This window comes from Aplidium turbinatum, chromosome 7 (genome assembly GCF_918807975.1).
Source record: "Aplidium turbinatum chromosome 7, kaAplTurb1.1, whole genome shotgun sequence".
Classification (NCBI taxonomy): domain Eukaryota; kingdom Metazoa; phylum Chordata; class Ascidiacea; order Aplousobranchia; family Polyclinidae; genus Aplidium; species Aplidium turbinatum.
Genome location: NC_137478.1, coordinates 32,804,058 through 32,830,123, shown reverse-complemented (window position 1 = coordinate 32,830,123; position 26,066 = coordinate 32,804,058). Strand labels below are relative to the sequence as shown.

Below are 26,066 nucleotides of genomic sequence, written 5' to 3'. Positions count from 1 at the left end.
TCAAGTTCCGTGAACTAAACACAAAATGTCTCACAAACAAACCAGAACAGTTGTTCCAAATAATGAAGTGGTAGATGAAGGTGACTTGTCAACCAATCCTGGTAAGTTTGCTTGGAGGGTTTCTATGATATGAGATTAGTCTACTTTGATATTCATGACTTTTGACATTTTACATACAAATATCACATTTTGAAATGTGTTGCTACATTTTACTACAAGAGAACAAAAATTTGCAACTACTATGATTCTAGCATCAATTTGTGTGCGTCAAATTTAACTCTATAATTACCGCGATTTTTTTCTATCTAAAATTACCACAATCTTCTATAGGACACCATTGGTGATACCGTTTGGTAATTTTTGAGCTGTTGTAAAGAAAGACAGTTTTGTTATGAACTTCTTTGAGTGCAGTTTGCATTGTAATTAAAGTATTAGAAAAAACAAACAAATATACATCAAGGGTCTAACAATATTTTAATATTTTGGGTCTAACAATATGTATTTAATAATAACAATAACAATATTAACAATATTTTGAAAAATTAAAAATATGTACTAACCCATACAAACGAATTTATTTTCACACGAGTCAGTTAAATCATGAACAGCTAAAAATCGATTTCGATCAGCTAGCAGCTAGATCATCTTCAGTTAAGCTGAAAGTAAACAGCACAAAAATCAAATGATGAAGGACCTTCATTGAAGGTGCGAAAGAATGAAAAACGTTTCACTTTTGCTACGTTAAAGAATTGATGGAAAAAGAACAACCAAAGGTGAAAAATGGCACGAAACAGTATGGTATAAAATTGTCTATCATAAGCCAACCAGGAAACTTCAACGATACGCAAAATATTGGTTAAATTGACAAAAAGGATAAAGTTTGCGCTTTAACCAGTAAGGCCCCTGTTCTAGCAAATATAGCGACGAAAAAATTAACTACATCAAAAGATATCCATGAGGTAACCTGACAATTAACTTTTTTTATGCAGGTAGTAGTTGTCAGGTTACCTGCAGGCCTTAAAACTCGTGTTATTTTCGGCAGCCATCGTGGCCTACCGAGAGCTCCTTCTCGGCGGCCAAATCTGCGTGCTTGGAGGCCAAAATACAAATAACGACAGCACCAGTAAATAGAATTAAACTTGCAACAATGCCAAAATGATCACTTAGTGTTGCTGAAGTCTGGGCGACGTCCTGCTGTAGAATCGTTGTACCACGCAATAACTGCTTTATCGGGATTGTAATCCGGTATTGCGGAACCAACTAACGACACTAAATTGTTTCAACTGCATACCGCTTTTCATAAAACCTGATCATTTATACCGTTATGATGTCAGTGTCACCATTGAGAGTGTGAAGTCACTAACCCACAACGGAAACATTTCTCAACTCTGAAGACACGTGTTTTCCCCTTGGATGTTAACTAACCCACCCAGACAACAAAATCCGTCATTTTTACATTGATTTTACGTTTGAAGTTGTTAAATCAGGGTAAAAATGACGAATTTTGTTGTCTGGGTAGTTCTCCTTTTTAATAACGATTCAATGTCTGACAACGACAATATTGCCAGCCGATGTAAATTAGCACTTCGGATTAACACTTTGTTAAAATAAACGTCGGGAATTACAAACAAGACTTGGGTGATCGCAGCTGGATATTTTCCATGCAAGAGCAAATGTTTCCGCACAATACAAACAGTGGTGATTATGACGCGGTGACCTAATTCTGTGTCACTCTTTGATACTACATATTTTCGACAGTTAATCCACGATCATTCTATTGCGAAATTAAATAATTGGCTAGAAGAAACCGGGGGCCGAATTGGCCGACTGAGGAGGTAGCTCCGGCGGTCATTCAAGCACTACTCAGCGGCCATGGCCGCCGGCTGCTTTAAGGCTTAAAGCATCAATTTGTGTAGGCGTCAAATTTAACTCTATAATTACCGGGATATTTTTCTATTTAAATTTACCACAATCTTCTATAGGACACCGTTGGTGTCTTGGTGATACTGATACCGTTTGGTAATTTTTGATCTGTTCTAAAGAAAGACAGTTATGTTATGAACGTCTTTGAGTGCAGTTTGCATTGCATATAATTAAAGTATATAATATATTTGAAAAAACAAACAAATATATATACATCAAGGGTCTAACAATATTATGTTGCGTTGAAAATCAGATACTAAAATTGAAATTGAAAAACTGTTGCCAAATAAGGCATCTCTCCTTATTTTAACCACCTTTAGTTGCTATTGTTGTTGGTTTGAATCTTTATCCTCAGTCTGACTGACAAGCCTTGATAGGTTATTCCTGGTAGTTTCGCATACTTGTAGAGACTTTTGACACAGGGCCGGTTACCGAGATTGGCAGAGTAAAGTTTCCGATTGTTGAAGTGTTGTTGCCTGTGAATTATTCCATTCACTAGGTACCGCTGAATAGAGAGCAGTCTTGAAATGCGTTGCTCAAGCGCACACCCCGAGAGTTGAACCATCGCAGCTTGATCTTGCATTTTTTCGTGCACAACGCCGGGCGCTGAGCTAATGGGGTGGACAAGCCCAAAGATCAAACACAGCGCTGTCGACTACTTCAATATTTCCACGGTCGACCACCAGTGTGAAAACGATCGATATTAAACTTGATTCAATGCTTCCCGTTAACCATGATGTCGATATTGATAACAATCATATGTTTGATTGCCACCTCGATATTGTAGATTCAATGTCAAAATATCTTGATTATTCTTTTTTGAGTTTGAATCCATCTTTTTACTTTTCAGATACTATGGAGTACCTGGAAGGTCAAATTCAGAGCAGAAAAGTGAGCAGAAATTGCTTTGTGCCATCACAAAAATTGAATTCCAGGCCTCGAAATTTGTACTTTTTTCCGGCGGTAAAGCATGTCTTACAGGACTGGCCCTTTCAGAGGACATTTAATATCTCAACCGGACATATTTTTTGCATGTAGATTTTGCACAAAATCACACTGCAGTATTGTGTAGTCATGTTTGTAGAAGAAGATTTTCTACAACAGAATAACTCTGCAATGGTTGATGGCTTAATTAACCGACACTGAAGTATACTGGAGCAGATTGTTTGCAAATAAATCAGTGCGTTAATGACAGTCGTGTAATGACGCAATAAACACAATTGAATACAACAATCCAAATTTCCTTATTACAAAAGCAACTACGATCACTTATTCCATGGTTTTCGCGTTATAGAATCGTTGTGCCAAGCGATTACTGCCTCAGACAAATGTGTCTAACACCCTCCCTTCTGTGCAGAAATTCTATTTCTATCAGTATCAGCGTGAATAAGGTCGCCACATTCGCCTAAGCACGTGCGGAACCCAGCTGAGACTTGCTTCTCTGTGACGTTTCTTTTTAACAAACGATCAATGTAACGCAATAATCCTCATTGTTAAAATTAGAATACATATCCTGCCGAAAAGTTCAAACAACTTTATTTCAAGGCAACATTGCAAGGCGTTGAAATAGTGTCAAAATGGCTACTTTTGCCATCAGCTTGTTAACCACGCCACTCTAATGTGATCTTTAAAGCAATTGCCTGTACTATTATTGTTTCAGCTCCGTATTTGTTTGCGTTAAACAAACAATTGTAACAATTCTAATTTAAAATATATTTTTGCTGCATTAGCTCTATTTTTGTCAAGAATTTTGCGGCGGTCATTTATGACCGCCCAATGAGTCGGCTTCGGTAGACATTCGAGGTCATCCCGGAGGTCATGTCCGCCATGACCGCCGGATATTTCGAGGCCTGAATTCTTATATCTCACATGAAAAAACTGGATGGGTTTTCTAATTTTGTTTTTGATTGGTTATTTTTTTAACTGCTGATATGTTTTCAACTGTTTAAACTGTTTCTTTCAAACTCGTATTTTTCAGGAACTGTCAGTGGCATCTGGCAGTGGTTTGTCTTCTGGACCATCAATTCATGTAGGACAAGTTGATAACAGCATACTTTCAGCTGGAATGGTTGTTCAAAATCCAACAGACAATCGATCTTTTACCGTAATCCACCACCATCATCCGCCAGGTGAGATTTTTTTTTTGCTGAGACATGTTTTGCAAAGAAGATCGTTTATTTTATAGTTTACTTTTGTATGTTGAACCATAGAGAAAAATACAAAAATACAATGAATGTATAAATTGTAAGCTAGCTCTGTGTTAATTAAATTATAACATTACGTTTACTAACGTAAAGATTGCATTAAACCAAATTTAAACTTTTCATTTCTACAAACTTGGTTTATTAGATTGTAAAATAAAACAATCACCTTTTCTCTACTTTTTATCTGGTAGGTGAAAATAAATTAAAAATGAATTTCTGTCACTTTTCAAACTCAAAACTGGATCCACAAAGGTTTGACTCATGATAAGGCGCCGTAATTCACTCTTCACAAGCGATGCTATGTTAAATAAAAAAAAAAAATCTTAATAAATAATTTGCGCTATCAAACGCGTTGAGAATTAATTGGCGTCTGTTAGCATTTCTTTATACATTGGTATAGCGCGGTTTGATGTTGATTCAATGTTTAAATGTCATTATGTTTGTCAGTGATTGTACAATGTAAGTACCTGTGTAGACTAGAAATTTGCCAAAGCTTTGCTGCATTTTAAAGGAGTTGACTTGAACGGAACTGAAATTTTAAAGCAAGAAAGCTTAAATACTGTAAACGTTTATGTTGAATGATTAATCATAGAAGGACCAAGTTGGTCAAATGTTGAATGATGATAAATTGACCTGAGGAGCAGAAATCATATTAGCTGAGTAAAATCAGTAATTACAAGATTTCTATTTTGAAAGTGTATTAGATAATCTGCTGTGTGCAGTAGCCGATCCAGGGAGGCGCTTGGTCACGTGCTTTGTCACTTTCGATTGGATAAATTACAGTAGAAGTTTTTGTTAAAACTTTTTGTTTCAAATTTAGAAGTTCGGTGAATTGTTCGGTCATATGGCGTCACAACCAAATCTAGATAGCCGTCATTTTGACACAATAAAATAATTAACCGGTTTTGTTCAATGTGAATCGGCGAATCTAAGAATGGAAGGTGGTCGCAAGCATTGTTCATTTTCTCTTACAATTTTTACTCCCTTGAAATAACAATGAATTTGTTTCTAGCTCTGCTACTGCATCTGAATAATCAGTGGCAACTACTGAGTCACTGTTAATGTGATATCTGTCTGATAAAAGTTGATTTAAAGTCTCAATCTAGTTTAATCAGTGTTGCCAATTTTGAAATAGAAAAGTTGCCAATTTTAAAGTAGCTCCGTTACTGCTTCTGAATATAGAAATGACATTGTTTTACACATTCATTTTATACTAAACGTCTTTGATATCTGGATTGGATGAAAAATAATTGTCACTACTCAACATAAGAACCTGATGTTAAATCAATGTAAAAGTAACACAAAGAAAAAAGAAAATGAAATTCCAATTTGTTAAATCTGATGTTAAATCAATGATGTTAAACCTGATGTTAAATCAATGTAAAAGTAACACAAAGAAAAAAGAAAATGAAATTCCAATTTGTCAAATTAAAATGAACGGAACAACTATAAAACAAGTAAAAAGCTTTCGATATCTTGGAACAACAATAAACTGGGACGCCAAAGATGATAAAGAGTTCAATATACGTATTGCTCAAGCAAAAGCCTCTTTCCAGCAAATGAAAACAATATTATGCAACAAGAACATATCTTTCGCAACCAGATTCAGAGTATTGAAGTGCTACATTTATCCAATTTTTAAATATAATTCAGAAACCTGGACAATTACCAAATCAATTAATAAAAGAATAAATGGGTTTGAAATGTGGGCATTCCGAAAAATGCAGAGGATTTCCTGGACTGACAGAAAAAGCAACCAAACTGTTTTAAATCAAGTCAAACAAACAAACAATCTTCTAAAAAATATCAAAGAAAAACAACTTCAATTTTTAGGACACGTACTGCGAAAAGGAAAGTTAGAACATCTCTCTCTCACAGGCAAAATTGAAGGGAAGCGTGCCCAAGGCAGACAAAGATTAACATACTTAAACCAACAAACCGACAAAACTAACACCAACATACACCTAATACACAAAGCAAACAACAGAGAATCCTGGAAACTTTTTCATACACGAGGCAGTCAATGCTTGGAATCAAGTGCGACAATAAAAGAAGAAGAAGAAAAGTAACGGATTGTGTTGATTAGAATTTCACATTGATTCAGCATCTGAGGACATCAAATCAATGTAAAAGTAGTGGATTCCACTGATTATAAAGAAGCATAATGTTATTCAACCGTAGCAGATAATATAATTGCAGTTTCATTGTTTAACTTTGATCACATGTTAATAAAGGTACATTGGAAGCAACTTCTCACAATGAGCATTATGAGCAAACAACACCGAGATCAACTTCTGCATCTTCTCACCCCTTGCATCAACAAAGTAGGTTTAAACGAATCTTAATTTAAACTTCACCATTAGGGGCTGTCTATAAAAGACGTCCACAGTCAAGGGGAAGGGGAGAGGTTTGCAAATTGCAAACTTTTGTGAACAAGAGGGAAGGGAGAGTTGCTGGAATGTGGACATTCTTTTAACAGTACATACAACAAAATCATTTTACCAAATCATCTGACCCATACATGTTTCTATACCGATTTCACAACCAGGTTTTGCGTTTGATTGCAAAACTCTGAGGGGTTCAGATATACACCAACATAAACAATGTAGTAGAGATGTCTATTTCAGAATGACGTATCCCTAAGAACCGATTCCAAATTTAAACCAGTTCCAAACTATGGAACCGAAATATCCATAATAATATTCATATCCAGTTACTGCAGAGTACATCAAGCCCGAAGAAGTCAAGCCTCCAGTAGTAGGTTAGAAATGAGCAGAAAACCATGTTTGTCACAGTCAGTATCTCCTGGAAATAGTTGGAAGTGATAATGACTCTTGTTGTGAATCTTAGAGATCTAACTGGGAAGTGGTTTTGGGAGGCAGTTTCCTACCGGCACCGTGCCTTGTAGTCCATATCTCACGTGGACTTTATGTTCCTAGTTCAGCAAGCATAGCCGATTGATGCCATGAAGTTTGGCTCCAAAAGTTGCAGGGGCGTATTTAGCAAGTTTGTTCAACCCGGTAGAACCAGAGCTGTGGAGTTGGATGAGAAATATTCGATCCCGACTCCAACTCCTCGTTTTATAACCGGCCCACTCCGACTTCGGTGTTGCCAGATTTTTTTCCATTTTTTAAAAATTTAATTTCACTTAATATGTGATAGAAATTTCAGCGACAACTTAAAATTTTATTGTAAATCGTTTTGTATAAAGACGGACTTTTCTAACAACTCCGACTCCGGACACGTCAAAAAGTATCTGTTCTATGTGTCTTGAGCGAAGATGACTAGATTAGGCCAACATGTATTGCAGAGCTACTCAACTGGTGGACCGTGGTCCGAATCCGGACCTTCTGTTGACAAGCTTACTGATGACATCGAAATTGGTTTTGAAGCCCGTGAGAAGGTGGGTGTTGTCCTAGTGGATCTTACAGCAGCCTATGACACTATGTGGCACCGTGGTCTTACTATGAAACTATTACAACTCATTCCTGACCGACACATGGTTAAGTTTCTGGTAGAGACCATCTCGAACCGTACCTTCATACTGCATACCAACAAGGGAAAACCCAGCAGACCACACCGCCTGAAAAATGGCGTCCCCCAAGGGTCAACACTATCGCCACTCCTATTTAATATCTATATAAGTGACCTCCCATGCACTACATCGCAACAGTATGGCTATGCGGATGATCTAGCTCTTCTATATGCTCACAGGAACTGGCATGGGGTGGAAAGAAAACTTGAAACTGACCTGAAACTGGTGGCTGACTATCTGGACAAGTGGAGGCTCAAACTGAATGCGTCGAAAACAACAATCTCTGCTTTCCATCTAAATAATTGGGAATCTCAGCGTCAACTGTCTGTCTCGCTAAAAGGAAATCCTTTACCATACACTGCAAACCCAACTTACCTTGGAGTAAAACTTGACCGGTATTTGACCTACAGACCCCACATCGAGTCACTCCGTGCCAAGGTTACCTCGCGAAATAACCTCTTGAGAAGCCTAGCAGGAACAGGATGGGGAGCCCGAGCATCAACCTTGCGTACAAGTACACTAGCCTTGGTCTACAGCTCAGCCGAATATGCCTCAGCTGTGTGGAACCGCAGCAGACACACAAAAAAGATGGATGTATGCATTAACGACACCTTGCGCATCATCACTGGCTGTCTCCGCCCCACACCTACTGCTTATCTGCCAACTTTGGCTGGCATTGCTCCTGCTCATGTCCGTAGGGAAGAAGCCTCTCACAAACTGGCTCTGCATGCGAGACTCGATCCTCAACACCTTCTCCACAGTCACTCCCAAACAAATGGACCAGTCAGACCTCAACGCCTATCATCAAGGCGCCCATTCCATCAATATGCTACACAACTTGTGGATAAGAACTTCAGCTGCATGGAAACATGGGCCCAGGAATGGAACGAGCTGCCACATATCCCTCCCCAGTTTTCAGTTATACCAGCACTCTCCATCCCTCCTGGAGCAGACCTCTCTAGAAAGGCATGGGTCACATTGAACAGGATCAGATGTGACGTTGGCTGCACTGGAGCTAATATGTTTAGGTGGGGGTTGCATAATTCGCCGATATGTGTCTGCGGAGCGATAGAACAAACAATGCAACACATACTCCACGAATGTTCCATCTTACGACGCCCAAGTGGAGTCACTGGTATTCGACAACTGGACCCAACTACCGTATCTTGGCTGCACGAGGAGGCATTGCCAATCTAAGCTACTACAAGTCAAACGAGAGAAGAAGAAGACAAAGAAACACAATACATTTTTTCCTTTGTTATTTCTTTGTTTGTGTCACACAAAAATCCAAGTCGTGTTACATAGGCTACTACCTGAAAAGTGTTTTGGTGCTCGTAGGCTACTGGTTGTTTAATTTTCGTGGTTGCATATGAAATATTCACCGGACTGCAAAAATATTCAACTTGTCAAAATGGACCTTTGCTAACATAGGTTGAGTAGCCCTGATGTATTGTATGCAGTCGAAAGAGAGTTTTGTGTACAGTACTTGAAAGGTGTGGTACAATAACCGAATTTTATACAAAGCTTTACAAAGTGTGGACTGTGGTATAATAACCGAATTTTATACAAAGCTAAGGATTGTAGATCATAGGGATGCGAAACTACATCCGCTTTCGGCTTATCCGCAACACTAGAAGGGTTACGATTCTTTTCTAATTTACAAAATATTGTACTTTTTATGGGTTATATATGAAGAGTAAAGTTGGTTTTAAAGTAATTTAAGGTTTTTAGTTAAAAGCAACCCACCAGCAAAGCGTAAAAAAATGTCAAATTAGCAATTGACACTTCTCATGTTGGCGGAACAACGGAGTTGCGAGTCCCGTAATGCATCGTCCCTATACAAAACTTTCTCAGCTTTAATGCACACTTTACTGCGCATTAACAAAGATTAAAGCCACGTATCTGTTCTATATGTCATGAACGAAGATGATTTGATGAGGCCTACATGTATTGTATGCTGTCGAAAGAGAGTTTTGTGTAGAGTACTTGAAAGGTGTGGCACATTAACCGAATTTTATACAAAGCTATACAAAGTGTGGTATAATAACCTAATTTCAAATAAAGCTTTCTCAGCTTTAATGCACAGTTTGTGGGGATCAGAAATAGTTGACTATAAAAGGTTTCTAAACCACCACTCCAGTACAAGTAGTATATTTATAGTTTCAAGCAAGCAATACAAGTTTATAGAACTGCCATGGCCACTTACACTTCAGAGATATGGGTAATGTTTTCCGCACGGACGAGGAGGAAAAGCTGTTGACACAGTGCGGAAATAGAAGGAAGGAGGGGATTTTTTGAAATTTTATGAGGACGTGTTGTATGTACAGTCCCTTGTGTCAAAACCTTCCATACATTTGCGGCACGCACTCCATCTGTAGGCATTCTGGACCAGATGAAGTGGCTGTCTGGGTAAAAAGCGTTGCATGCTGTGTAGTGTGAGCGGATCTTTTATTTATCTTATGTTCCATAAAGATAAGTTCACTAACAGCTTATTAAAACCTAACAAAAAGTGAATAATAATAGATGTGTTTTCTTACATTACATCTTCAGTTAATTTTTTTTTTATTTTGAATATTTTTTCCGCAGTTGTTACATCTGTAAGGATGTGCGGGATAAACTGCAAGAAACAATTTAAAAACGTCAGGATCCACATTTCCTGCTTTTAATGCAAAAATTTAATAAATTTGTTTTTTTGTTTTTTAGGCTCAAACATCGGAATTGAAAAGCTAAAAGAAACAACCCTCAAGCTGTATGATCCTGAATATGACGTCGACCTGTGCCATTTTAACATTTCGTCAGATGGTTTGCCAGAAGTGTGTGCTGAACTTTTTTTAGTTCAATTTTACGAAGGAAATCTTGTTCCCGATGACAACAAATATGATCCCAAAACCCATGAGTTTAAACTGACAAAATCTGACGAAAAAGTTGACTTTAATAAATTAGTTTTGGATGCTCAAAAGAACGATTTTGTTTCAATAATTGGATATCCTGGGGCAGGGAAAACTATTCTGTCCAAGCGCCTGGCTAGGCGTCTTTGTCAATGTGATGATCTTGTTGTTTTAAGGAAGCTTTTCATGAACATGAGCGACTGTGATGAAGACACATTCACTTTGAAACAATTTTTATTGGGAGATAACAATTACAACTTAAACGAGAAAGAAACCACTTCTGCTTTTGAATGGATCAAAAACAATCCAAAAAAAGTTTGTATCATTCTTGACGGATTTGATCAAGTGGAATGGAGTATCATAAAAACTGTAAAGAGATGCAACATCAACAGCTCACTTACTTCTCAGGAACTAGTTTCAAGCCTTTGCCAAGGACAATTTCTACGTCACTGCCACCTCATCTTCACTTCTCGTCCACACGCTATGCTTTCCATTCCTAAATACTGCAGACCAAGCCTTATTTTTTTTCTTTGTGATTTAACCTCTTCAGATATGAGAAAATTGTTTGATGCTTTAATCAATAACCAGAACAAAGCTGACGAACTCTGGGAATCATTAACCAGTAAAGCACCCCAGCTAGAATCATTATGCCACAACCCACTTATGTTACAACTTTATGTCAGAGCTTCATTGGGTTCATCTGGACAGGTGAAGTGCATTTCCACAATGACCAAAGTGTTTCATTCTGTGCTTAAAAATCTTAAAGCGTCTGACCATACCGGTTCTTTGTCGAATGAAACTGTTATGAAATTGGCTGAAATCGCCTATAAAGCGACAAAAGAGGGTACAGTACTTATTGATGCTAGAACTCTTAGACAAAAAAATCTGACCATCCGCGAAGTTCAGGATTTTGTGGTACCTTTATTAGGATCCAACAAAACATGTCCGCTGCTGGAAGGTAACCAACAATTGTATTTCACACATCAAACCTTCCAGGAATACTTCTCAGCTTTATATCTTTGTCTTCACATGCCACCAAGCGAGTTCGCTTCCTTCGTCCAAAACAATCTGCTCAATGATCATTGGTCCATTGTTGTACAATTTCTCTCCGGTCTTTTGCTGGATCCAAGCACAGGAAATGGTAACTTTACGATTGATAAAAAATCCTCGTTGCAAAGAGCTCACTGTTTCTCATTTTCCATTTTTATCCTTGATTTGCATTTATATAGTTACAATGCTGAAAAAATTTAAGATTTTAGCGCTTAAAATTTGTTTAGTTGTTTGTGTTTCTTAAATCTACCTTCCTACTTTTTCATGATGTTCAAAAATAAATTTAATTGCAGCGTTAACAAATATTTAACAATCTATAGCTTGCTATTGAAGATTAAATGAGACTGATCATCGGGCATTTTATTCAACATCATGATACGCTCTTCTGGTGTAAAGTCAGCTAAACTTTCACAAATGGTACAAGTTATTTTTAAATCAATCATAAACAAATGAAACCTAACAACAACACGGTATTCAGCATGACATAAAATACAATTTGCAAACACTTTCGGCTATACATCTAGCGCTTGTTAAACCTTTTGAAAAATTAGGCTATGTATTGCTCACGTAAAAAGGGTAGAAAATGTACAGATTTGCGCAGAAACAAAAAAGGTTTAAAATTAGAGAAAACTACAAAATTGTAAAAAATACGCTATGCAGTAAAACGAATCAAGCATTGAAAAAAAAATTGTATTGCCCAGTTAGCCACAGCACGTGTTAACAACTTTGAGGCTACGCTGGCAATTAATTGTCTGTCTAGCCCTGGGTTGGAGGATTAATAAACTTCATAAAGTAATCTTTAAGTAACATTTAAAATCTATAGTTTAGCGATTGCAAACCTGTTTGTATTTTTATAGATTCTTCAACCATCCAGTTACCTTCAAAAGAATCCGTTGCTTTGCCACGCCAAGAACCTTCCCAGCAAACCCGACTACCTTCACCAGGTAAAGTGTAGGATATTTAACATTTGTGTGGTAAATTAGGACTTTAACAACACCATATAAAGTATCTTAAAACACAGGCAACTTATTTCTTCACGTAGAACGCTGAAAAGTTCATTTGCACACCAAGATTGTTGGTTAATTAAATAATGATTTACTAATCAATAAAAAATAATAAAAAATTCAGTAAAGAAATTATTTTCTGAGCTTACAATGATTCATTAATAAAGCTAACGTGCTGTTTGGCAATGGTGTGGCTGTGCGTCAGGAAAAGTGATGATGGCAAGCCGTAATTTTCATTAGAATGTGATTTCTTTCAGGTGAGAAGTTGCAAAAGCAGAAAGTATTCATTTCAGAGCTGTACAAGAAAACTCAAAAAGTCGCTACAAGTAAGTAAATGTTTTTACCTGTGGTCAACACAGTTTTCTATGCTAAAAAGGTTTCACCAATTTCAGGGTAGCCTATATTCAAGGCGCTGAAACTCAATGTTGCTTTGCTTTTTGCGTGGTTTTATTTTTCAAAAGTGTTCAAATTTCAAGTTAAAAACAATCAAAAACTGTAAAATTATCACGTGAATAAGCCCTGTTAGCTCAGTGGTTACACGCCCGGCTCAAGATCACGCGGCGCTGGTTCGACTCTCGGGATTGAAATAATTATTATTGATCTATTGCCATTCTGAACGGTCACATTTTCAAGACAACACAAAATATCTATTGATCTACTATACAATTCTAAATATTTACCCAATAAGCAGTGACTCCAAAAAAACTTCGGTGCTTAGTTGACCATATATCAGATGTAAGACACACGTTAATCATATATCAGATGTAAGACACAGTGTAAATATTTAGTCAGTCTATCTGGTAGCCTACTGTACAGTGTACACTGTACAGTATGATCTTAATGCAGATTAAACTAAAATGAATTGTTTTCATGAGAAGATTAGCTATGAAATAAACTAAACAATTTGAGTTATAGCCTACTCACATAAAACAAGGTCCTTAAATTCTTGTAGCTCCACTAGGCTTAATGGTAAAAGCCCATTGGCCGCAAGCGATAGAATCTTTTCCACAGCAGAATTGCATACTGGAAATGGTGCAGCTTGCTTTCGCTTTGCAAACATCTTTATATTCGTTTGTATTGACTGCTTCTGCTTGGCAATTTTGGGTGAACAACAACCACTGCTGGTGGCATCATTCTTGGCTGTGGCTGAGCGCTTGATACATTTCTTGTCTAAATCATATTCCTCCAAAATATTAGCAGACCTTAAGCAGACCATACTGGAGCCTCAAGACTAATATCCTGCAATCTAATCACAAGAAAATAACCATGCGCGGACATTTTGTCGAGAGGACATTATGCCGAAAGGATAAATTGCCGAAAGGACTAATTGCCGAATGGACTAATTGCCGAAAGGACAAATTGCCGAAACAATTTGGAAAAAAATTACTTTGAAGTGACACAAAGTCTCGTTACTATGCAAGCAGTGCCTTTGAAATAGGATTACTTTGCTACTATTGTTTGCCTAAAAATTACTTGGAAGCGACACCAAGTCTCGTTACTATGCAAGCAGTGCCTTAGAACTGGTAATCATTTTGAACTGATACCAAGTTGTCAGATTGGGCGCTTTCACGCCCATTTGGGCTAATTTTGATTTCTCCAGGCGCCAAAAATTCGTGTTGGGCGCGCTTTTTTTGTTTGGCGCCCAATTGGCCTACTTTTTTTTTTAAATACGATATATATAACTTTTTATGAAAAAATTGTATCATGTTTAGGATTTTTACCTGATTTGTAGTTATTTCGTTGAGGAGCAGCGTTATCAGAGAAGTCCTCAGTCAGGCAGGGTTACCAATTTGGTATAAAGTTTTCGATCAACGAGTCTCCTTCACACACCCCACGATACGTCGACTGACAGTAAAGTTGATAAAGGAACAATCGCACAACGAACTAATCCTGGAGCAGTTATCAGCTGGCGTTCAATTGGCGCCACCAAATAAAAAATATAAGGTTGTGAACAATAGACTAAAACACATTGTGGAGAATATTGATACACATAACACTTCTGTCGGATATTTACGCGCTGTCGCACATAATTTGTGAGTGAAATCTGTTTGTGAATGATATTTATGTGTTATTAGGTTATGATAATACATATAATACATTTGTATAATTTCGGCAATTTGTCCAGTCGGCATTTAGTCCTTTCGGCAAAATGTCCATTCGGCAAAATGAGTTTCGGCAAAATGTCTTTCGGCAAATGTCCGGGTACCAAAGCAACGATCATACTAGCGAAAATAACTACACTCTACGCACATGCTGCAATCTCAAACGTCTGCATTCTGCAATGTTTAGGAACATCCGGGTTCCTCGTACGAATGCGATTGATTTGCTATTACGTAATAATTGACTATATCGTAAAATTAAGAAAGGAGAATAATCGGAAGAACATGTTTGAACTACACCATTTTTCATCAAACTATTGTCTGTTAATATTCAAATCTTTTAATCGTATTGCAAAGTAGTTGTCGCAAATTTTCATTGGATTATATCAACATTAATTACACTAGTTACCCACCTGGCAACCTTGGTACTGCTGTTTCTGGCTGTCTGCTAACAAAAAGTTCAGAGATCTGAGGTCACATAAACCTTTTCAAACAAAAACTATATAAAAAGGGATAGCATCTATTTACACATTTTATTTAGGCTACTATATTTTGTTCTTAGCCTATATCCTGAACCAGGTCTTCGCAAACTATTTTGCTCGCGACCCCTTTCAATCTCCTAAAATTTTCCGCGACCCTTCATGGTAAAAATGATAAGCAGTACGAAATATGCATTCGTGATATTTATGGAAAGGTTTAATTCGAATAAAAACTAAAAACAACCAACGATACTCGATTACTCGAACCCTACCAATTTACAATTTACAAGCAAACTACTGAAAAAAAAACGAAAAACCAAACACATTCATTCAGTGTGATGGATGTGACCGCTTTTTGCTACAAAGCAAGTCCAGCCGTGGGTCAATGTTTATTAATGCATGTTCATCAACGTTGGAAACACTGACTCGTACAAATTGTTGTCGGCTCCAGCTCGTGTCCGAACATTAGTTTTGTCATCAAATCGAGTTTCGCTTTGGATGGTGATATCGAATGTGGCTTTAGAAGCCCATAGTCTATGGTGGAAAAGACGTGAGAATAAGTCACATTGCATGGAGGGTGGGGAACGTTATCTTTTCAGCTTGTCTTTTGTAATGTTTTGTTTTTCCTGAGCATTTTGTATGCTGCTTTTTTTTTCGAAAAATTCCGTGCTTTCACTAGTTTTTTCCTCCAGATTGACATGTCACTGACACGTTGTTTTCACGATTCTACATCAATGTTTGCTTGGTTGAGGAAGCCTTTAGCTGATCATTGTAATTAGATCGTTGGTGAGACGATCCACTCAACTAGTGCTCAGCATTTGCTTCAGTTTTCGGGGCAGAAAATTTTCAACACAAATACCACGATATAAATGGCAGGAGTGCGGTTAGCCCTACTGCTAAATCAGAGAATGGTAGGTATTCCGCTTTAACGCAAAGCCAAAAAGTGTGAAGCTTTTTTGCACTAATTTCATAAATTTCCAGAAAATTTTAACTTCAAATCAGAAGATAGATCAGTAAGTTCTTCCTGAGAAAGTTGCTCGGTACTTTGTTTTTTTGTTGCAAATAGATTAGGTTTTGGATCCATTGTAATTTGGTAGAAAATACTTCTGAAACTGTTTCAACAGATTTGACAAATGGTTAATAACCAGAGGTCTAATAACATTTGATTCTACATCATTGTTAGCCAAAAACTCTACAGTAAATGAGAACATTTCAAATGGACCATTTTCAAGCAGATGTTTAAATTTTTTGTCATTATTTTTGATCAACGCTTCAAATTTAGAATTCAATGTAAAAACATTGATGTTTTCTGCTTGGAAGAGACAAGTTAAGTTCGTTCAGTTTTTCAAGCAAATTTGATAAATAGCTTTATTCGTAGGCGTCGATTTTTTCTTAGAAGAGGGGAATTCTGGGTGGGCGAGAGTTTTCAAACAGATTTCATTGAATGTGTATGTTCGCAAATTCGCAATGGTTAGTCTTTCTCACAAAGACTGCGTTTAGCGTCGCTGCAGCAATTAAGCTATAATAGGGTTGATGTTTGCTTTCCTGCTCCTTGCGATCTTATTCTTCTTATTCTTCAATTGCCTTGCCTGCACCAGGCATCGACGGCCTCAGATGAATAATTAGACCAAATGTTCCTATTATATATTGTATGGATGATTGTTTCTGTTTTGTCGTTAAATTGTTCCAGATGTGTTTGTCTTTGTCTGCCAGGTGCCCGCTTTCCAAAAATTTTACCAGTTAAAGAGAGATGCTCCAGTAAACTTTCTTACTACATGGCCGAGAAATGTATATTGTCTGGTTTTCATACTTTTCAACGATCTTATTAGCGCTGCTAAACTAAACAAACTTCTTTTATGTTTTCCTTTGCGACCTAAAAATCGCGTCTCGTGACCTGTTATCTTTAAAGTGGCGCCTTCGGATTTGCTGCATTTTGATTTGTGAAAAGCAGTGTTGTACGCGTCAATGAAATAAATTGACGGCATCAGCGTCAGCCCGAAGTGCCTAAAAGCTTTATGGCGCAAAGTGCTCCGTCAGCTCTCAAAGAAATTGACGACGTCAGCACTATTTTAGCCAGGGTCTCACAAAACAGAAGCATTTCAACCAAGTTTAGGCTAACAATAGCTACGAACGAAGAGCAGGTACGGTACATTATGTTTTGAGACTGTATTGTAATTAGCTGCTCAGCTTATTAGTTATTTCCTTGTAGAAACACAAGTATTTCAAAACGTTTGTCTGACAATCTGCTGCGTTTGGGAAGCATAATGTCCTTTCCAAGTGAACTGGATGGTATGGGTGTGTTGTATTTCAAAAACAAGTCTTGAAAACGTTTACTCGGAAAGGTATCACTGTTCCAAGCGTGCTGTGATGGCTTAGCATATATACATTTTTTAACGAGGTCCACTGCACCAGCATCGCTCTTTTCAGGGGCATAGAACAAATAAAGTATCTTCAACCTCCGCAATGACATTCATTATTTTTCGCTTTCTCTCACTGATCCCTCGTTCTCGATAGCCTACTGCTCACGATATGAGTGATCAACATTTGGCAAACTTCTTCCACTTATATTCCAGGTAGCCATTCCAACCAACGCAAAAGCGAGTAATTCGGATGGGTCGCGCTGGCCAGAATACATTGTGAAACTCTCATTGTGAAAAGAGATTTTCCATGAAAACAAAAAATGACGCATAGCGCGTGACGCTTAAAATCGGCAAAATATTTGACGGCGATATCACTTCCGTCAACTAAAAAATAAACTGACGGCGTTAGCCTCAGCGTCAACAAAAAGTTGACGCCGTCAACGTACAACACTGGTAAAAAGCAACGATTTGTAAAAAGCGATTGTTTCAGTACGTCTTTAGTTTGTATCGGTTATTTTATTGTCATGTTCATTATGATGTCATATTCATATTCCATTACGCTGACCCGCATCTGAAGTTTGACTGTGACGTAACGAAAGTGAGACCATTCGGAGAAAAGATCAAACGTAGCTTTCTCTCACCAGGAATTGCCAGCGTGTGGCAGTTACAGTAGCAACAACAATGCAGTGAGTACTACATTTTTTTCAACGCAGCGTTTTAGCGGAATTGCTTTGTTCTGTCGGATACCTAGCGAGAGACATACCGTAAAACAAGAAGTTGCGCTGCAGTTGGTTGGATAATTCAGCATTTAACAAAAACGGAAATAGCCTAATTGTAACGAACACTTCATAAGTGTCATGAAAACAGGGTGGGCGAAACATATTTTGCCCACCCTCGTTTTACGGCAGGGTGGGCGTCGCCCACCCGGCCTACCCTATTTCGACACCTATGGCTTTATTTTAAAAACTAGATGTCATCACAAAAATGGTGGACTCAGTTTAATTTTTTTTCGTTAGAAAAATCACCACTCCAATTTTCAACACTAATAGCCTTTTAAAGCTGGGTCATTCCAAGCCAAATGAGCAAATTTTTTGGAAAAGTTACACCACATGTCATACATTTTATTAAAATTTGGCATACTTGTAGATGTTAAAGAAATATGAAGAATGCAAAAAAAAATTTTGAAATTTTTTAAATATTAGTGGAGTTATGGTTATTAGAAAAATCGCCATTTTTACCTGTTCCGCTTCAGTGATATTGCCCAATTTCTTGTCATATTTCTAACTTCTTAACCTACAGAGTTCGATCTTAACGCTAGTCCGCTAGCCAATGGCTAGTGAAAATTTGCGCGGACTAGCAGAAATGTTGCAGTACTAGTCCGATTGACACCATTGTCTGCGAAAAACAATTCTCGCTCTAGATGCATTGGCACCAAGTCTTATGTTTAATTTTACGCAATTTCAACCGCAAGCGACGGTAACTCATCGTATCAAAGTTGAAGCTTTTCTTGTATCGACGTCGCTTATAAGCAGTGGTGAGAACAAAAGGTCCACGCATACTGCCAATGTCCTTCACGCTGTGAAGCAGTTAGGATTAACACTTTGCTCCTCAAAGGGAGGCCAGATTTGCCCCCCCCCCTCATATTTCCTTTGATTACTTGAAGCACAGTAACGCCATGCACTTGGTTTTTCTTGACTTTTCCTAAAATTGCCAAGCGGATCTGATGATATTAAATTTGATGCTGAAAGTTGTGTAGTTTTCTTGTAAATTCAAGATTTTGGTGAATTTTTGCTATTTCTAGCTAACTTCCAGCAAAGCGTGAAATGGATTACATTGCGATAACAAGCCATAAGCTCATAATTGCTTGGTGCATCCATGTGCGCGAGCAGAGAGAAACATCCTCTTGTTTTCCTTTGTTTGGTTTGACCTCAATAACACAAAGCGCGTTATTTCTTATGCTACAAAAGAAACGCCAGTGATCACAAAGTTGTTAATTAGAAACAATAATAGCAAACGTTTTTTGCGTTATCAGCTCTACGAAGAATAGCAATCAACGATCAAAATAGTATGCTATGTAGGCCACAAACTATTCAAAACAATTGTTTCAACCAGCAAATATCCATTGACGAATAAGAAAACGTTACAATAAGAAATCTTCCCTTAGGTCAGGGGTCGGCAACCTACGGCCCGCGGGCCGGATCCGGCCCGCCAAGCAAAATTATCCGGCCCGCAGCATTTTTGCAAATTGTAGTTGGCGGGCCAAAACGAACATCCCATTATTTTATGCTGCCATTTGGTTTAACATAACAGAATTAAGATTAATAAATGTTATGTAAAACTTTCGCAATTTTTACTTTTCCATATTTATCCGTAACGCTCACTTGTAATCACGTAGCCTGTGTACTTATGCCGCAACAATGCTTAGTTAGGGCATTGTCGCCATTTTGGATTTCCTTGATATTCTTTCTCTGCGAACTGCATTTTAGAGAGAGCGACGTTGCAGGCCTGACAGATAGTTTGATAGATTTGAAGTTTTAAGAATTAGTTTGTTTGAAGGTTGATAATTTAGAAATATGTGTAGCTTAGGAAGCAGGAATTGGCCTTTTTAGTGACAGCCGGTCCAGACTTTTAAATTACTTTATTTTTTAGAGTTATAATTTACTCCCAGTTCCATTTTTCCGTTTTTTTCAACAAGTGATTCTTGTCTTTGAAGAATTTGCTACTTGTTAGAATCCACCAAGCATAGAAAATTATCACAAAGCGCCTTTGTACCCGCGACCTATCGATCACGGGTCGCTTTGTTATAGTAAACTAGGTTTGGGGCAAAATTTAGCTTAAGCTTGCAGAAGGTAGCATCAAGGTACTTGGCAGTTTCACCTTGAAGTCCGGTTATATTAGCCTATTTACTGCATGCTAGTTGCAGGCTACATGAGTTGCGTTAGTAATAGTCAATTAACCGTATATTTGACGGCAAGTTGAGAACACAACTTACTGATGACCACTTGCAAGATGTTATGATTCTTGCCTCATCCAACCTATCACCTGACCTTCAGAAACTTTCTAGCAGGAAACAACATCAAATATCACATTAATGTTGTGCTGTCAATAAATAAAGTACTTGGTGTTTTTCGTTACCAATTGTTACTATTTTTCTTTATATTAATCTATATAAGCCTATAGTAGCTAAATATGGAGATACTCTGATAAGAACGCCAATTTTAACAATATTATGAAAAGTAAAGAAAACGGAAGTGCAAATGGAAAACTTGTACGGCCCGTTGACATCTGCGCAGTTTTGTTTTGGCCCGCGACTGAAGAAAGGTTGCCGACCCCTGCCTTAGGTAATGATACGAAAAACCTAGTTTTGAAATAAGCGTTCCAATGCTCTCATTGACAAAACTTGCAATTGAGGAAATGTATCACTGCAAATGCTTTTAGAAGAAGCTGAAGAAATGGCGTTTTTGCAAACAGTAATTGTGAGATTCTGTATACTCAAAATTATGAGATCACGTAGCAGCTTACTCGATGACTACATGTCCCTGAGCGGCTTTATGTCGCCTACTTGTTATTATGTGTTGCATTTTTGTTTCACAGTGCACTGTGTGTTGTTTCAAAGAGCGCAAAATAAAGATGATAATGCCTAGTCTTCACTACAAAATATTTTGTAATGTAGATGAGGCATAATGCTCGGCGTCACATAAGACAAACAACAAATCAGCTTTCTTGATCATTGATTCAACATCTGAATACGTTGAGCCAATGTATAAGAGGCCGGCTATTGTGAAGACCCGCCATTTATAAACGATCCGATTATACCAAAAGTGGGATAAACTAATGGATCAAAGAGTGAATAAACAATGCTGAGAAAACTAAATCTAAGTGACGAACAATACCGATGTCTTCATTTATCTTGGAAAAATGCTGCCTAAACTTATCAACAAAAATACCGTAAATAACCGCAGGGATCCCGAAAGCAGAATTTGCTCGACTTTGGCATGAATTTAGTCAGACATCTAATAAATCCACACATACAATAACGGCCACTCAACGGCTATAATATTCATAATCAACCTGGTTCTGGGCGGTTTGTGTAACAGTTCAGGGGAAGATACTACTTGAAATGATGCAAAAGATTTTCAATGAACACTGAGTCTAAAAAGCGATGTGGATTGTAGAGCACAGTGACTTCAAGTTTAGGACAGAAAAGGCACAAAAATATCACGATAAAACCAAAGACCTTGTGGGAAATTTGCGGGAATCATAACACGATGCAAATGCCATAAACACGTAGTTTGCATGCTGCTCTAAGCTGGCCGGCAACCACAAAGGTAGACAACAAAGGCAGTTTATAACTCGATAACAGCGCAATAAACATTATAAATACGTAACCCGACAGTTTTCTTTTACAAACGTTTTACGTCTAACAGTAAAGTCTATGCAACAATTTTTGTGAAGCGTTTATAAACCATGGTTATGTGAAATTATTCATCATTATTATTTTTTACTTTTCGGATGTTGTAAAACGTCATCAGAAAAAAACAAAACAAAAAAACATTTCATTACTTCAATGTAGTAGGCCTAAGAATTATTTATAAAAATGTAGCCACGTTTTTTCAAGCAAGAAGCCATTTTTCGGCAATATAAAGTTATAGAAAATAATTTGCAATCCTGCAAATGTTTGAAAAGAATCTAGGAAGTCTTCTCACAATCTGGCACAAAATGATTATGTTTATTGTATCTCTGCAATATTTTTACGACAAATTTTGAAGCTTCGTTGTAATCATTTTTATCTTTGAAGTCAAAAGTTAATTTTTTTTTGGCCAGAAACATAATCGCTGCCTTGCTCTTGTATCGTTTTGTCGCCTTTACGCCTTTTTTGTCTTTCAAACAATGACGACCCAGTCAGCAATTCAGCCCTTTTACATTGATTCAACATTTGTAAACGTTAAATTAATGTAGGTTTGCTGACTACGAGTTTATTTCACATTTCTTTTGTTTACCCATGTTCCTTACTTCGCTGTTGCATTGTTTCGACGCTGGCGGACTAAAAATGCATTTTCAAATTGATTGACACAATCTTCAGTAAAAAGTGAGCTTCGAACTTAGCTTTGTTGATGTAAATGCTGTATTTTTAGTGGATGTAATTCATGAGTCATATTTATAAACACCGGTAAGCGAAATGACTTATGATGTGGCCTGCATGATATTTGTGATGCGACTTGACACAAATCCACAATTCCAAAAGCGCCTAATTTGAACTTAGAAATTTCAGATAATTTCAACAGCTTGTTCAATTGTCTTCTCTCTACTAAAAATGTTCATACTACAAATTCAATATTGTAGAGTGTAGACTTAAAATACACAAACGAAGATGTAAACAGCTATTCAAGTAGGCTAAGGTGTTACTTATGAAAAGTTTGGTTCCATAAAACTAGAAGCTGGCCATGAGTTTCGGAAAGCATTAGTTTAGGACAAAAATATAAAACATCAAACGCAGTTTTGTTTTTTTCAAATTCGTGTAACAATATTACTCTGATTGTAACCATTTTAGAATTAATGAGTAGCCTACAATAAGATTTGCTCGCAAGTCGTAAATCTTCATCAATGCAATGAGTATGCACCCCGCACACACACTTCGTGCGGCCGATCAAGCTCTTTGTTCTACAAAACTTTGCATGAAATCGGATTAGCACGGTAATTACACAGCGGCAAGATAAGTCAAAATTGTCGTTTTTGGGTACCTTTGCAAAAGTTGAAATATCAAGTTTAACATATAAAATTTTAGAATAATGACTTTTCAAACTTATAGACAAATGATTTTTTTTCACACCAGTGCAACTTCTGTTGAAATAGCACCAGCGGATCACACGTAACAGCTGATTAAATTTGATCCAAAAACGGCCCCCCCTTGAGTAGTTAACTTCCAAAAAAACGTTGAAAAGCAAAGGGTTAACGAGACATGGGCCAAATTAATTACTTTCATCCAGCTGGTGGGAAAATTTTGAACAATAGAATATGAAATATTTCAGAGGATGTGCTGAGAAATGCCTTATATCTCTCAATTTATAACCTTTATTCGCTCAAAATTTCAGCTCAATAGAGGTGAATGAAAGTTAGGAAAAGTCAAGAAATCTCGTAGTCGCAGCCTCAGTGGTTTTAGAGATACAACTGTTGATGCAAAAAAGTTGAATTGACAGCCCCCCCCCAACCTTCAAAGAGTTAATGTTTTAACAAAAGTTTAGATTCCACCTAGAAAGCTAGCCTAAGTTTTTTATCCTAATTTGATAAAACTTCGAAGCAGTGACTTGTGATTTTGTGATCAGCTCACAAAAGTCTACTCAAGTTATTTTCAAATTAGAACTTTGACTCAAACCTGAAAGTTTTGTTCAAAATAATTTGTTTACATTTTTATTTGCGATATAAATAAATTAATCCTTTGTTCTTTAGTAAACAACTTGTGCTCAATGTTTGATTATTGTATGGTTAGAACCAAACTGTGGTTTTAGATTACAACCTGGTCAGCCGAGCTAATATTGATTGATATTATTCCTGCATTGTTAGATCACAAATATTATCGCTCCATCATTCCCATCTCAAAGATTCTGCGGGAAGGCAATGACTTGGAAGTGACAGTTACCGCAGGAAGTCATTTTGATGGAGGTTGGATACAGGTGAGTTTCTCCCCCACTCAGAATGACATCCATGCAGTGACGTCATTCATCAAGTCCATGCCGACGCGACTTGGATTCCTATCAATAGCCGGATGCCTCATGAATTCCAATCAATTCCTTTCATGGAAGGAAGCGATCAAATCGATGCGTGGATCCGTGAGTCATGTTTAACTTTATAACCAACACATTGATTCATGGTCAGTTGTTACGTTGATTCAACGTCGCATTACGTTGTTTTAACGTCTCAGTAACGTCATTTTCTAACAATTCTCGTAAACATAAAATAAATAAACAAAAAGTCACAACATAAATAAATTGTTTATGTTTAATTGTTGCATCATAATTAATTTGTGTTTAGATTGTTCGGATGAATCTCCATGTCAACCGCCTATCTATCGATGACGTCATCGAGGTGTTGCACAAAGTTGAGGGGCAAGTTGTGATGTGGGATTCCCTCGATGATGGAGATGGGAGTTGGAGATATCCGAACATGGAGGAAAGATCCAAGCTTCAAGAAGCATTGGATCGGTTGGACAATAAAGTGAGAGTTGTTTACGTTGTATCAACGTTGTAACAATTAATTGTGTCAACATTAAATCAACGTCAATTTTTCGATTTGTCTTTTACAGAAGTTGAAGATCGTGGTTGATATCGATGATGATGGTGATGATATTTTCCTTACGCACAAAGATCAATGATGTTTTTATTTATTTGTTAGTGTTTACAATAAAATTATGTCATCCAGTGATTTTGTTTGATCATAGACGCAAAACTGCGAAAAAAAAGCGATTTTAATGCAACAAACCAAAGCGGCGTTAAAATCACGCGTCTACCTTGCCACGCATGACTGGTTCTAACTGGCTTTCCATGGGCAAAACAGAAAATGACACTTTTTTACAATATCAAACATCTGGAAGCGGAAGCTTCATGCTTATATAAGAATAGCAATGGCAGTGTCTGGTGAAAACCTATTTCTTCTGATGAATATTGGGAAATACACGTGGAGGTTATAATGGAGACCGTGCTCCGGACAGTAAAATATTTCAGATGAACTTTTACTGGTAATACTTCAACTCTGTCGTTGATATAGTCTGTCAAAAATCTATGGTTTAATATTTCAATCTACTTCAACAGAGACTGTTTGTTGTTTGTTTGAGACTGTTTGTTCTCTTCACAACTGCCTATTTTGGAGCCAGGGATTCCTAGTATAGGGATCGCCAACTAGGCTGGATTTCTGACAAGCGGAGTGTAAATTTTTTAAATTTTTAGAAAAACTAACTTTTTGGCATTTTTAAAGAGTAGTGGTTGCCCAAAGCTTGTCTATTTAAAAATTAAAACTAACCTGAAGTTTAAAGTTGCACAAGATCGAGTTAAAGTAGTTTGTAGTTGTGTTACTTTGCAATATGAATCTGAATTTATGCACAAAATTTAAATAAAACTTAGAAAGGGAGGTTAAATTTGCAAAAAAATATGGTAGTTTAGTAAGTGATTAATAAATTTTCTTTAGATTAGTTTTAAAATAGTTATTCACGGGCAAGTTTTGGGCGACTATTACTTTAAAAATACCAAAATAATATTTTTTCTAAAAATAAAAAAAATATCTGGCAACACTTTTACATTCCGCTTGTCAGAAATCCAGTCGAATTGGCGATCCCTATACTATGAATCCCTGTTTGGAGCTGCGTAAAGGTCTGTGACCCAGACTTTTGCCGCTCATACCGACTTCCGCCCGTAAGCTTCATGAATTAAAAGTTATGAGATAGTTTGTTGTGACTTTGATAACATACCCAGTAAACATTGATTGTTGGGGCAACATTGGCAAGAAGTTGGCCGCAACATTGGCAAGATGCAGA

At 37.2% G+C, this 26,066-nt stretch overlaps 1 protein-coding gene across 1 annotated transcript; it reads left to right on the top strand.

The window, feature by feature from the left end:
* Positions 1 to 25: 25 nt before the first annotated feature.
* LOC145773950 (uncharacterized) lies at positions 26 to 24,961 on the top strand. The gene is made up of 9 exons (XM_082585074.1): positions 26 to 101; positions 2,774 to 2,814; positions 3,902 to 4,052; positions 10,366 to 11,691; positions 12,458 to 12,544; positions 12,862 to 12,930; positions 24,104 to 24,369; positions 24,572 to 24,754; positions 24,843 to 24,961. The coding sequence occupies exons 1-9, from the start codon at positions 26 to 28 to the stop codon at positions 24,909 to 24,911; spliced, it is 2,268 nt and encodes a 755-aa protein (XP_082441200.1). The 3' UTR covers positions 24,912 to 24,961.
* Positions 24,962 to 26,066: the final 1,105 nt, after the last annotated feature.